The sequence below is a fragment of the Cyprinus carpio genome, chromosome B19 (genome assembly GCF_018340385.1).
Source record: "Cyprinus carpio isolate SPL01 chromosome B19, ASM1834038v1, whole genome shotgun sequence".
NCBI lineage: Eukaryota > Metazoa > Chordata > Actinopteri > Cypriniformes > Cyprinidae > Cyprinus > Cyprinus carpio.
In genome coordinates, this window is record NC_056615.1 from 31,346,168 (window position 1) to 31,361,389 (window position 15,222).

The window sequence follows — 15,222 nt, forward strand, 5'->3', positions numbered from 1 at the left end:
ATGGGCGGAGTATGCTCAAAATTCCCTCACACACTCTTCTACTGGTTTGACCCCCTTTCAGTGTGTCCTAGGATACCAGCCTCCTTTATTCCCATGGTCTGGGGAGCTATCTGAGGTGCCTACTGAGGGTGATTGGATAAGAAGAAGTGAACTGGTATGGGACAATGCTCATGTCCTCCTTCAGCAAGATATCCGATCTCAAAAGATCCAAGCTAATTGACACAGACATCGTCATCCTGAGTATCAGCCAGGTCAAATGGTGTGGCTTTCTACTCGTGACCTACGCCTGAAACTCCCTTGTAAGAAATTAAGTCCAAGGTATGTTGGTCCTTGTAAGATTTTACATCAAGTTAATCCTGTCACGTATCGTTTGGAATTGCCTGCTAATTACCGCATCTCTCCCTCCTTTCATGTGTCCCTCCTGAAACCGGCCCACGTGACAACAAGCTCTGAAGCTCCTGACATGGATCCTCCTCCACCACTTGAGATCGATGGAGTTCCTGCTTACCTGGCAACTGTAGCATCTGATCATGCTCCCATCCTTCAGAAGGAGCTCTTACCTGAATATTGAACTCTGTCCACTTCCTTTTCCTGCCACATCAGTTCCTGTCTTGTCATTTCCTGTTACCATGTATTTAAGCCATGTGTTTCCACTACCATTTTGTGAAGTATGCCAGTTCCTCTGCTTTACTTATTGTTCTTCCATGCCATTTGTATTGTTTATAGTTATGACCATTGCTTTTGTTCTCCTGACTCCTGTTTCTGGATGACTGTTTTGGATTTGTCTGCAATTGGATTGTTTTCTCCATATTTTGACTCAAGCCAGTGACCTGACTTGGAGCTATGATTGTTATTAGTACTTGGAGCACAGATCATTGGGCAGCTGTGGCCTAATGGTTAGAGAGCCGGACTAGTTACCAGAAGGTCGCCGGTTTGAGTCTCGGTGCTGGCAGGAGTTGTAAGTGGGAGGGAGTTAATGAACAGCGCTCTCTTCCACCCTCAATACCCATGGCTGAAGTGCCCTTGAGCAAGGCACTGAACCCCCAGTTGCTCCCCGGCACTGGATCTATAGCTGCCCACTGCTCCGGGTGTGTGTTCACGGTGTGTTCACTTCTCACTGCTGTGTGTGTGCACTTGGATGGGTTAAATGCAGAGCATCAATTCTGAGTATGGGTAACCATACTTGGCAAATGTCATGACTTTCACTTTTTTTTTTTTTTTTTTCTTCATTGAATAAAGACCCGCATATGGAATTTATTAGGCCTACCTATTTCTCACATTCTTTTAAACATTTCCTTGTTTGTACATTCTGTACTCATTAAAGTCTGATAAGATTGTTTAGATGTTATAATTTTGACTGATAGCTTGATGATTTTCACAGCGTTAAGACAGGAAGTGGAAACACGTTGTGGTTTAATGTCTCTGCACTGAAAGGCAATCTGCAGTTTGATCGATGCTTTTACAGACGAAAGACAATGGAGAAGATCATGCTCTTTTGTGTTTTTTCATACAGGATTATTCAGATCAGCTCCAGTGGTAAATTTATTGTACTTTACGATTTCACATTATTGAACTTTTTATCCTTAAATTCCCAACGTCTATCCCCGTTGAAACGAAATCATCGGAGAGAGCTTAAACTGTGTCTGTACTGTGGAAGTGGTGACCATTTCATACGCACCTGTCCATCTCACCCTCCACGGTTAGTGGTGAGTTCGGTTCTTCCTCAACCCTCTGTATCAATCCCACTAACCATCTCTGTGAATCTGAAGTTTAGAGGTCTCGATGTTGAGGCTACCGCCATTGTTGACTCCGGATCAGCTGGAAATTTTATTTCAGGGAAGTTCGTTAAGACCCATCGCCTCCAAAGGACTAGAACTCCAAAGCCATACTCCATCTACGCAGTAACAGGGGAGATGATAACTAAAGGGTACGTGACATCTCAAATCGCACCAATCACCCTCTGTGTTGAGCATGACCACCAAGAACAATTCACACCATTCATACTCACTAATAGCTGCGCAGAACTGATACTAGGCCGCCATTGGTTGATCCTGCACCAGCCTTCAATAGATTGGACCACGGGGAAAATACTTAACTGGGGTTGTGACTGTCATATCACGCAAGTAATACATTCCACACCCTCTGTCGATGACCATCCTGTCTCCATGTCAATAAATTCCACGTCAATTGAGAGTCCCAAGCAAAACCTGTCTGTCAATGTCCCACCTTGTTATGCCTCCTTTGCAGATGTCTTCAACCCCCTAGCAGCCTCCAAGCTTCTGCCACACCACCCTTGGGATTGTGCGATCGATCTAGTCCCTGGAGAGACCATTCCTAAAGGGCAAATTTACTCCCTGTCCATCCCTGAACAAAAGGCCATGAAGGAATATGTAGAAGAAGCCCTAAAGCAAGGGTACATCCGACCATCCACTTCTCCAGCAGCTGCTAGTTTCTTCTTCGTCCCGAAGAAAGATGGAGGGTTGCGACCATGTATCGACTACAGAGCTCTAAATAAGATAACGGTAAAATTCAGTTACCCTCTTCCACTAATCCCATCCTCTCTTGAACAGCTCCGGGATGCCCGTGTCTTCATTAAATTAGACCTATGGAGTGCATATAACCTGGTCAGAATTCGAGAGGTAGATGAGTGGAAAACGGCTTTCATCACCCCCGCTGGACACTACGAATACTTGGTGATGCCGTACGGTTTAGTAAACGCCCCCTCAGTCTTCCAAAGCTTCATGGATGTTTTGCTCTCGTCTATATAGATGACATCCTCATTTACTCTCCTAATGAAAAGGATCACCAGTGTCATGTTGCAAAAGTACTCCGTCTCAGAGAGTTCTCCTTATTTGTCAAAGCCAAAAAATGTGTTTTTCACCAGCAATCCATTGAATTCCTAGGATATACTATCAACGAGAAAGGGGTGAAGATGGATGATCGGAAAACCCAAGCGATCACTTCATGGCCAACTCCTAAGTCCATCAAGGAGCTTCAGAGATTCCTGGGTTTCGCCAACTTTTATCGCAGATTTATTCATCAGTATAGTATGATTACCGCACCCCTTACTTCTCTCTTAAAGGGGGAAACCAAAGACCCTCCAGTGGAACCACGAAGCTGAGCAGGCCTTCCAAGCTTTAAAGACCGCTTTTACCACAGCTCACTACTTCAACACCCAGACCCAGAGAAGAAATTCATTGTGGAGGTGGACGCCTCCTCAACTGGCGTCGGCGCAATCCTGTCCCAATACTCCGAGAATGCAGCCAAACCTATGCCCTGTGCCTATTTCTCCAAGAAATTGTCTCCAGTGGAAATAAACTATGATATAGGAAACAGAGAACTCCTTGCAGTAAAACTGGCGCTTGAAAAGTGGAGACACTGGTTGGAGGGGGCCAGACAACCATTTCTCATGCTGACTGATCACAAAAACCTTCAATATCTGAAAGAGGCCAAGAGACTCAATCCTTGTCAAGCCAGGTGGGCCTTATTCTTTACCCGCCCTTGAGGAAACCCCTGAGAAACCCAAGCCCATCTTGCCCACCAGATTATTTGTTAATCCCATTCAGTGGGACTTAGATGAAATGCTCTGCGAACGAGCACAACAACAACCCATTCCACCTGCATGTCCACCTGGGAAGTTATATGTATCCGAAGACGATCGCAGGGCCCTTATCTTCCATGCACACTCCTCCGTAGAAACAGGTCATCCCGGAGTAAATAAGACTTTTGCTTCATTGCAGCGCAAGTACTGGTGGCCAGGAATGCAAGAGGACGTCCAAGAATTCATCCGGGGGTGCGTCCTCTGTGCCATGACCAAAGTCCCGCGACAACTACCCACAGGGAAATTAATCCCCTTGCCGATTCCACATCTCCCTTGGTCCCACATCGGGGTAGATTTCGTTACAGACCTCCCTGTTTCCGCTGGTAAGATGGTGTATCTTAGTAGCCATAGACAGATTTTCTAAAGCTTGCAAATTAATTCCTTTGTGAGCTTTACCCACAGCCTTTGAGACCGCAGAGCTCCTCTTTGAGCATGTGTTTCAGAACTTGGGAATCCCAGAAGACATTGTGTCGGATCGAGGACCCCAATTCATCTCACGGGTATGGCGGGCATTCTTCTCACTACTTAATGTCACTGTCAGTCTCACTTCCGGCTATCATCCCCAGACCAATGGGCAGACAGAACGGAAGATTCAAGACATCAGTCGCTTCCTTCAAACCTTTTGCCATCAGAACCAAAACCTCTGGAACCGTTACATAATCTGGGCAGAATACGCACAAAATTCACTTTGACAGTCATCCACCAACCTAACCCCTTTCCAATGTGTCTTAGGCTATCAACCTCCGCTGTTCCCCTGGTTCGATGAGCCATCGGAAGTCCTTTCAGTTAACACCTGGTTCCAGAACAGTGAGAGGGTATGGAACCAGGCCCACCACCATCTCCAGCAGGCCGTAAATCGCCACCAACACTTTGTCGATACTCACCGAAGACAGAACCCCACATACCAACCTGGACAACTGGTTTGGCTCTCAACTCAAGACATCTGACTAAGACAACCTTGCAAAAAACTAAGCCCTAAGTATATAGGACCTTTTCCAGTAGAGCGACAAATAAACCCTGTCACTTACCGCCTCTGCTTACCAGCTCAATACCGGATACACCCCACCTTTCACGTTTCCCTGTTAAAACCCCATCACATTCCTGTTTCTATTCCCGCTGCAGACCCGGACCCTGACGACAACCCCCCGTTACCACCCATTGTCGCTGAACCCATCTACACAGTAAGAGAGATTCTAGATTCCCGACGTCGTGGTGGGCGACTAGAATATTTGGTAGACTGGGAGGATTTTGGACCAGAAGAAAGATGTTGGGTACCTCGTCAGGATATCCTCGATCCCAACCTGCTCATAGACTTTCATGCCCAGCATCCGGAAAGACCCGCTCTGCGACCCAGAGGCAGGCCCCCACGGCGTCAGAGAGCTAGGTCTGCAGGCACGGACCCTGGAGGGGGGGGGGTAGTGTCAGGGATCTGGCAAGCCCGGTTTCAACCAATCCACAACGCACACAGTCCCCTGAGTACTAACCAGTCACACCTGCCCCGCATCAAGGATCCAATCAAGGCACTATCAAACACATTTACCAATACATCAGTTCTCCGTCAAGCCTCCAACAGGAACAGTCTCCTCGGACTTGCCTCCTGAGTTCCTGACACTTCACTGTTATCCAGATGTAACGTATACTTACCCTTGTGTTACACTAACCTGTGTCCTTGTTCTGCTGCCCTCAGGACCACGGATCACCGAATTGTTACCTGTGATTCGACGGTCTCTGTAGTCTCCTGTGTATATCCCGAGCTGGTTCTGTCTTCGGCATCTGTTAAGGAAGAGAACATACGTGAGCGATCTGTGACTGTGGCTTTGACACTCCTGAATCAAACGTGCTCACCTGTCTACTATCCCATCCCCTGTGTTTATCATACTGCCCGCACTTGAAGACACGAAGCACTCACTGAGCACTTGAAGATGAAGTATTCACCGAGCACTTGTATATTCAAATAAAAACACTGTTCTGAATTCACCTATCTCTGTCTCCTGAGTATATCCTGACACTCTGAAGACCTTGAAGAAATTCGCATGAGAATTTATGGAGATAGAGAGAGCAACACAGTCTCGCTAGTTATTACTAGACTAACAGAGTCAGACTCAGGTCTTTATTTCTGTGGAACAAGATCAAAGTCACTTTCAGAAATGCACTTTGAGAAACCCATCAGACTACAGATGGATGGTTAGTACTGTTGACTTCTCCATTTCTCTCAAATTTTCATACTGTTTTTCATGCTAAGAATTATTTGACTGTTTCTCAATTGATTTCAGTCATCACTAGAACTACACTCATAAAAATAAAGTTTCCAAAAGTTTTTTTTTTTTACAGCAATGCCACAGAAGAACAATTTTTTGTTTCCACAAAGAACATTCTAGTAATCAGTTCATAAAGATCAATGTTTTCTATAGTGTGAAACACATTTGAATCATCTATAGAACCCTTTTCCACTCTAAAGAATCTTTTTGTTTGATGGAAAGATTTTGTGGATCTTAAAGTTTTTTTTTCTTTAATGCAGTGTTTTTTGCTCCAGATATGAATAATTGCTGAAATCTTGTGTGTTGTTGAGGAGTAATCATATATTTCATATATTTTCAGACAAGCTGACAGACAGAGAGGACGAAACTTATTCTGATGTTGGGATCAGTGAAGGTTATTCTGATGTTGAGAACCAGTGAAATTGCATTAGTGTATAAGTTATAAATTATGCAGATTTTAATAACCTAAAGAACCTTTAGTCCAATGGAAAGATTCTGTGGATATTAAAGATTCTTCACAGAACTATCAAATCCAATTAAAAAACTTTTTTTAAAGAGTGTAACTGTTTATGTTACTGAGCCTAACAGCTTGTCACATTATTACAGAAAGTGCTTCACAGATGTGATTTCAGCGTGATTTTATCACAGTTCAAACTCAGCACAACCGATCAGAATCTGTCTTGATTCTGTTGTTTAATGAATGTTGGTTTCTGAATGTTTTCTGTCTGTCTGTAGACGGGCTGGCGCTGACGGAGCGTTGCTGATGGTCGGTGGTGTTGGTTTGGGTGTGCTGGTGTTTTCTGGCTATAATCATTGCAGGAAGAAACATTTACTGTCACAGCAGTGGTGGCTCACCAGTGTGGCAAACTTGTTCAAATAGTGTCTTCAGTGTTAAATGTGTCATTAAATAATCAGCAGTAAAACTAAGAAATCATGTCACAGTTGTATTTTTGATGGACAAATTATAGAAATTCTTTTTAAATGTGATGTAGACCTACAGTAAAAAATACTGTCTGTGACTATAAATAAACAGAAACAGGCGTGAATGAATAAGTGTGTGTGCTGTCTTTCTTTTGGGAAAACCACTTTATTTCTGTGTGACTAATTTGCAATCCTCAAACAAATTAATTCATTATGATCAACTCAACTTACACTGACCAAAATGCTATATAAAAATAATTATAAATTACTGCCTTTAACTGTCATTTTGTATTATTGACACTTTGTATTGACATTGTTTTTCTAATTAATGTTGTTCAGTTGCTTTGACACAATCTTTTTTTGTTTAAAGCGTTATATAAATAAAGGTGACTTGACTTGACAATAAAATATTAAATAAAATAGAGTATAATAAAAAAAAAGGTTGAGTAATTAATGAGAGAAATTTCCTTTGTGAATCTATTGCTTTAAACATTTCCTTGTTTGTAGAGTCTGTACTTATTAAAGTCTGATAAGATTGTTTAAATGTTATATTTTTGACTATATAGCCCACTGATTAATGCTTAAAAACATTTTACAAACGTCATATTTCACTAAATACATAAGAATACCCTCCTGTTCTGTCATCATTGCTTTGTACCAATGTTGATTTTTGCTTGGTCTTATGGAACTTTATTATTTTAAGTTTAACTTAAACCATTTAAGTAGCTATATAGCTTTTAGACTTTAATTGCCTGTTACATTGAATTTTAATGTTATTTATTTTATTTAAACAGTAGAGTAATCACTTTGGTAATCTAAAATACTTTTCAAATGTAAATGCAATTTTTCTTTATATATAAAAAAAGCCAATATTGAAAAAGACGACTATCATGAAAGTATAGTCCATGCAACAAGTGAGATGTATCTTCATTTGCCTGAAGTCATATGACAGCTTTGTGTGAGGAACAGAAAGTCAACTGACAACAATCTTCCTCTCTGCCGTCGCAGTCACATTTGTAAAAAATGAAACCACCAGAAGAGAGGAGTATGTAACTTTATTATTTTGAGTTTTATTAACTTAAACCATTTAAGTAGCTATATAGCTGTTTAGATATTTATTACCTGAATTCAAACAGACTGAGTGAAATAAACCTATAACTGACTAAACAACAATTAAAAAATACAAGTGACTCAATCTGTAGGAGTTTACAGTACTCATTTATTGGTTTTAAAACTTAAGGCCAGTTTGAGATCGCTTGATGATTTTACAGCGTTAAGAAAGGAAGTGAAACACATTGTGGTTTAGTGTCTCTGCACTGAAAGGAAATCTGCAGTTTGATCAATGCTTTTACAGACGAAAGACAATGGAGAAGATCATGCTCTTTTGTGTTTTTTCATACTTGATTATTCAGATCAGCTCCAGCGGTAAATTTATTCTACTTTACGATTTCACATTATTGATATGTTTATCCTTAAATATAATTAAAGTTTTATCTAAATCATTCCAAAGGACTTTCAGAACATGACGTGACTCTGTTAAGATTCCGGCTGAATGAAAACATCACTCTGAACTGCAGCATAAATGACCAATTCACCTACAGATTTGAAATGGCCTGGTATCACCAGAATCCTGAATCTGGACGACTAACACTGCTGCTCTCTGCCAAGAACTGGCCATCACTGCACATTCAATACTCTCAAAACAATCGCATGAGAGTTCATGGAGATGTGGAGAGCAACACAGCCTCACTAGATATTATTGGACTAACGGAGTCAGATTCAGGTCTTTATTTCTGTGCAATAGTGCATTCAATCTTGTACTTCGACAAACCCATCAGACTAGTGATGGAGGGTTAGTACAGCTTTTCAATTTCTCTTGAATCTTCATATTGTTTTTAATGCTGAGAATAATTTGACTGTTTCTCAATTTATTTCAATCATCTATGTTACAAATTAACTTTTTTTTTTAAAATTGCAATACCACAGAAGAACCGTTTTTGTTTCCACAAAGAACCTTCTAGTGATCAGTTCATAAAGAAGCATTGTTTTCTATAGCGTGAAGAACATTTGAATCATCTATAGAACTGTTTTCCATTATAAAGAATCTTTTGTGCAATGGAAAGATTTTGTGGATGTTGTTCTTTTTATGCAGTGTTTGTGCAGATTTGAATGATTCTTCAGTCATGTGTGTTATTATGAGGAGTTTGCTGTTATAATAATATTGAAACTCTTTGTGTTTGAGTAAGTGATCATATATTATAAATATTTTCAGACAAGCTGACAGACAGAGAAGACAAAGTTCAGTCCGTTACAGATCCTTCAGTGGATGATAAGATCCCAGGTGAGAGCAGAAATCATTCTTACTCGTATTTTATTTTATTTTATTTCAGGAACTCATCAAGTGCATTAGTGTATATGTTATAGATTATGCAAACTTTACTAATTTAAAGAACCTTTTGTCCAATGGAAATATATATGATGTTTTCCAGATGCTTCAGAACATAATGTGACTCTGTTAAGATTTCAGCTGAACGAAACCATCACTCTGAACTGCAGCATGACCCACACATACGAAATAGCCTGGTATCACCAGGATCCTGAATCTGGACGACTAACACTGCTGATATTTGCTATAGGCAGGAGAAAAGAGATATATTTAATCAATCAAAACACTCGCGTAACAGTTAAAGCAGATATAAGGAGCAACACAGTCTCGCTAATTATTACTGGACTAATGGAGTCAGATTCAGGTCTTTATTTCTGTGGAACAAGATCAGCGACTTCAGACATGTACTTTGAGAAACCCATCAGACTACAGATCGAGGGTTAGTACTGCCGACTTCTCAATTTCTCTCAAACTTTCATACTGTTTTTAATGCTGAGAATTATTTAACTGTTGCTCAATTTATTTCAATCATCACTAGAACTACACTCATAAAAATAAAGTTTCCAAAAAGGCAGTTTTTTTTCTCATTGCAATGTCATAGAAGAACCATTTTTGTTTCCACAAAGGACCTTCTTGTGATCAGTTCATAAAGAAGCATTGTTTTTTATAGCGTGAAGAACATTTTAATCATCTATAGAACCTTTTTCCATTCAAAAAAAAACCTTTTGTGCGATCGAAACACTCTGTGGATCTTAAAGTTTTTTTCAAATGCAGTGTTTGTGCTCCGGATATGAATAATCCCTGAAATCATGTGTGTGAGAAGTGATAATAAATCTAAAATGATCATATGTTTCAAATATTTTCAGACAAGCTGACAGACAGAGAGGACAAAGTTCATTCTGATTTTGAGGAACAGAAATAACAGAAATGAACAGAAATGAAGTTGGGAACAGAAATAATTCTCTTGTCTCATTTTATTTCAGGAAATCTTCAAGTTCATTAGTGTATATGTTATAAGTTATTTAGATTTTAATAATCTAAAGAACCTTTTGTCCAATAGAAAGATTCTGTGGATATTAAAGATTCTTCACAGAACTATCAAATCCAAGTAAAAACTTTTTTTAAGAGTGTAACTGTTTATGTTACTGAATTACAAAGCTCTAGAGGAGTTCATGAGAAAGTACAAATGTCATCTGTTTTTTTAATCAGCAGTAAAACTGAGAAATCATGTCACAGTCATATTTGTGATGGACAAATTATATAAATTCTTTCTAAATGTGATGTAGACCAACAGTAAAAAATACTGTCTGTCACTATAAATAAACAGAAACAGGCGTGAATGAATAAGTGTGTGTGCTGTCTTTCTTTTGGGAAATACCACTTTATTTCTGTGTGACTAATTTGCAATCCTCAAACAAATGAATTCATTATGATCAACTTACATTACACTACATTACATTACATTACACTGACCAAAATGCTATATAAAAATAATTATAAATTACAATAAAATATTAAATGAAATTTCATTAGTCTTATGGAACTTTATTATTTTGAGTTTAACTTAAACCATTTAAGTAGCTACATAGCTTTTAGACTTTAATTACCTGTTACATTGAATTTTAATGTTATTTATTTTATTTAAACAGTAATCACTTTGGTAATCTAAAATACTTTTCAAATGTAAATGCAATTTTTCTTTATATATAAAAAAGCCAATACTGAAAAAGACGACTATCATGAAAGTATAGTCCATGCAACAAGTGAGATGTATCTTCATTTGCCTGAAGTCATATGACAGCTTTGTGTGAGGAACAGAAAGTCAACTGACAACAATCTTCCTCTCTGCCGTCGTTTTCACACTCGCAGTCACATTTGTAAAAAATGAAACCACCAGAAGAGAGGAGTATGTAACTTTATTATTTTGAGTTTTATTAACTTAAACCATTTAAGTAGCTATATAGCTTTTAGACTTAGATTTATTACTTGAATTCAAACAGACTGAGTGAAATAAACCTATAACTACAAGTGACTCAATCTGTAGGAGATTACAGTACTCATTTATTGGTTTTAAAACTTAAGGCCATCGGTTCGAACAGTTTGAGATCGCTTGATTTTAAGAAAGGAAGTGGAACCACGTTGTAGGAGGATGCCGACACAAACACACACACGAAGAACACAGGAGGTAACTTGGGATCGCTGGAGACAGGTAAGTATAACACTGGTAGTTCTTGAAGTAGATAGTAGATAATAATAATAGTAAATAATAGTAGATAAAGTAGGTAGTAGATAATTCCTAGTTGCGAACGAGACCAGACAGTGGCTGTGTATGTGTGAGTGTCTTTTTTGTGCCAGTTAATTAAGGTGCTGATGAGGTGCAGGTGTGTGTGCTCAGTATTCTGGTGAGGGAGTGCGCTGTGATTGGATAGTGTTGGAGCCTGGCGTGTCTGTGACAACAACTTACTGAATGCATAGTGTATCATGTAATCACTCAATGAGCGTTTCAACCGCGGAAAGACAGCAGCTAAAAAAATTTACAGCAGAAAATCCCCCAAGTGTCCATAAATTAGTAGGAAAATTTACAGTAGAGAGAATTTTGCAAAAATCACATTTATATATTTACTCATAATTGCTCTTTTTATTACAGTTAATAAAAATGCATTTATTTGATCTAAAAGACATCAAAAGCAGTAATATTGTGAAATATTTTTACTATTTAAAATAACTGATTTCTATTTGAATATATTTTAAAATGTCATTTATTCCTGTGATTTCAAAGCTGAATTTTTTAAGCATCATTACTCCAGTCACAGATCCTTCAGAAATCATTATGATATTCTGAATTGCTGCTCAAAAAAACAGTTATTATTATTATTATTATTATTATTATTATTATTATGTTGAAAACAGCTAGAATTGTTTCAGGTTTCTTTGATGAATAGAAAGTTCAGAAGAACAGCACTTACCTGAAATGGAAATCTTTTGTAACATTATAAATGTCTTTATCATCATTTTTGATCAATTTAAATTAAAACGTCCTTGTTAAATAAAAGTATTCATTTATTTAATCCCCCCACCCCAAAAAATAAAAAATAAAAATACTGACTCCAAGCTTTTAAATGCTATGGTGTATAATGTTACAGTTTATTTTTTTTATTTTTTTCAGATAAATGCTGATCTTTTGATCTTTCTATTCATTAAAAGAATTCTGGAAAAAAAATTTACTCAACTATTTAAATGAAAATAATAATAATAATAATAATAATAATAATAATAATAAAATGTTTCTTGAGAATCGTGTGACTGGAGTAATAATGCCAAAAATTCAGCTTTTAAATAACAGGAATAAATTACATTTTTAAATATATTAAAATCGAAAGTAGTTATTTTAAATAGTAAAAATAGGCCAATTTCACAATATTACTGCTTTTGTTGTATTTTGTATCAAATAAATTGCAGGCTTGGTGAGCAGAAGAGTATTCTTTAAAAGCCATTAAACATCTACTGTTCAAAGCTTTTGACTGGTAGTGTACTTAATCGAAGGCTTGTTAATTATTCCCGAATAATTCTCACTCCAGGCTGAACTCAAAAGCTGGCAGCCCTGTTTGAAGTTATTTAATGTTTTAGGCTCCCTGAACAACATTTATAAAATACACTGTAGCCTACAAGTTAAGTATAGATATTTTGCTCCAACCACTGGTTAATAAGATAATATAATAAGTTTCAGTAAACTAACATTTGAAGTTACGGTATAAATGTATGTGGGGTAATGTGAAGTAATCAGCAATCGTAGGATTTATTAATGCTTTTTTTTATGCCAGGTTGGAGTTATATACTGATTTTCTGTCATGGTCTGTGGACCCCCTGAATTAGCCTTGGCCACCCCATGTATAAAACTCTAGCTTCGCCACTGGGTAGAAACAAACTCTAAATTAGTTTTTGATTTTGTCTAATCGTCTTCATAGATTGTGAACTGATCTTAGTACAATTGTAATAGTGGAGGTGGTAATAATAATAATAATACTTACAGGATGTATTCTGTACTGTATTGCACAAAAAGGACGCCGATACAAACTACCAACTCTGAGGGTTTCGACTTCGATGCAGATGCGGTCATCGTTTTGTCTCACTGTACATATATCTGTCAACAACAATAAACTATGATGAAATTATGATCGTATTGTAACAAGCTATCATAATATACATATTTGTGGTATATAAAGTATAGATAAATGTATGATGAATAATTACACCACTTCTTTTCGCCGCCACCTTCTCTACACATTAAAACTCCTTTCACCTTTTGGCACAGCCCCTTTCTCCAGGCTGCAGCTACCCTTGTCTCCTTCAAATAAAGAGAGCATGTTTTACACTGTAATACCAGTAGGTGGCGACCAGTGACTGTTAAAATATAGGCCTTATTGATAAGATTCATTCAAATCTATTTTTTTTTAATTTGTAAAATTAATATTTACAGTTTGTAATAGGCTCAACATGGACATTTATAGATTTACTAAATTATTACATTAAATAGAGCATTTTGTCAGAACCTCAAGGAAACTTTAGATTACATATTATTTTGGTTGGTAGTCTAATGTTTTGTTTTTAGAATCGTGGAGCAGTCGTGATCTCTATTGTGTAAACAGTATCTATCTCTAAAAAAGAGCTGTTTTTAGACTAAAGAGAAAGTTTTGAGTTCTGGAATTTAGAAGAAGTGTTATAGTACAATGTCCTCTTAAATGTCAAAAGGTCAAGGGAATTTTGGATTCTTAGTTTATAACCTCTTTAATTGTTTGTTGAAAATTGTGATCAAATAAACAGCAGTAAAACCAAGAAATCACGTTTTTGCATTTTCTGTCAGAAAACCTGATTATTAGCAATGCTAAACCTTTTCAAGTTTATTATCTGGAAATAAACACATCTGTGTCCCTGCAGCACAAAAGCAGTCATAAGTAGCACAGGTATATTTGTAGCAATAGACAACAATACATTGTATTGGTCAAAATGATTGTTTTTTCTTTTATTCCAAAAATCATTAGGATATTAAGTAAAGATTATGTTCCATGAAGATATTTAGTAAATTTCCTACCGTAAATATATCAAAACTTAATTTTTGCTTAGTAATATGCATTGCTAAGAACTTCATTTGAACAACTTTAAAGATGATTTTCTCAATATTTAGATTTTTTTTGCACCCTCAGTATTACGGAGCCCCTCTGGTCCCACTTTGTCAAAAAAAAAAAAAAAACTTATCTTGTGGCCTAAAGATACTAACTCGTGGCCTCAAGATACTAACTCGTGGCCTCAAGAGTAAGTAACTCGTGGCCTCAAGATACTAACTCGTGGCCTCAAGATACTAACTCGTGGCCTCAAGATAAGTAAATCGTGGCCTCAAGATACTAACTCGTGGCCTCAAGATACTAACTCGTGGCCTCAAGATACTAACTCGTGACCTCAAGATACTAACTCGTGGCCTCAAGATAAGTAACTCGTGGCCTCAAGATACTAACTCGTGGCCTCAAGATACTAACTCGTGGCCTCAAGATACTAACTCGTGGCCTCAAGATACTAACTCGTGACCTCAAGATACTAACTCGTGGCCTCAAGATAAGTAACTCGTGGCCTCAAGATAAGTAACTCATGGCCTCAAGATACTAACTCGTGGCCTCAAGATACTAACTCGTGGCCTCAAGATACTAACTCGTGGCCTCAAGATACTAACTCGTGGCCTCAAGATACTAACTCGTGACCTCAAGATACTAACTCGTGGCCTCAAGATAAGTAACTCGTGGCCTCAAGATAAGTAACTCGTGGCTTCAAGATACTAACTCGTGGCCTCAAGATACTAACTCGTGGCCTCAAGATACTAACTCGTGGCCTCAAGATACTAACTCGTGACCTCAAGATACTAACTCGTGGCCTCAAGATAAGTAACTCGTGGCCTCAAGATAAGTAACTCGTGGCCTCAAGATACTAACTCGTGGCCTCAAGATACTAACTCGTGGCCTCAAGATAAGTAACTCGTGGCCTCAAGATACTAACTCGTGGCCTCAAGA

The 15,222-nt window shown here is 38.0% G+C and overlaps 1 protein-coding gene across 4 annotated transcripts in view; it reads left to right on the plus strand.

Moving 5' to 3' along the window:
- The first annotated feature begins 1,297 nt into the window (after window positions 1-1,297).
- LOC109081328 overlaps window positions 1,298-15,222 on the plus strand; it is a 32,395-nt gene continuing 18,470 nt past the window's right edge. The window contains exons 1-5 of one of the 4 annotated variants that reach the window (XM_042746058.1): window positions 7,823-8,205; window positions 8,291-8,632; window positions 9,053-9,121; window positions 9,270-9,605; window positions 10,033-10,510. In XM_042746058.1, the coding sequence (XP_042601992.1) occupies window positions 8,145-8,205; window positions 8,291-8,632; window positions 9,053-9,121; window positions 9,270-9,605; window positions 10,033-10,088 (864 nt within the window). In that variant the 5' untranslated portion in view covers window positions 7,823-8,144 and the 3' untranslated portion in view covers window positions 10,089-10,510. Of the gene's footprint in view, window positions 1,537-7,819; window positions 8,206-8,290; window positions 8,633-9,052; window positions 9,122-9,269; window positions 9,606-10,032; window positions 10,511-15,222 lie in introns of those variants that run through there. The other 3 variants (XM_042746056.1, XM_042746057.1, XM_042746055.1) reach the window with 3 other exon arrangements.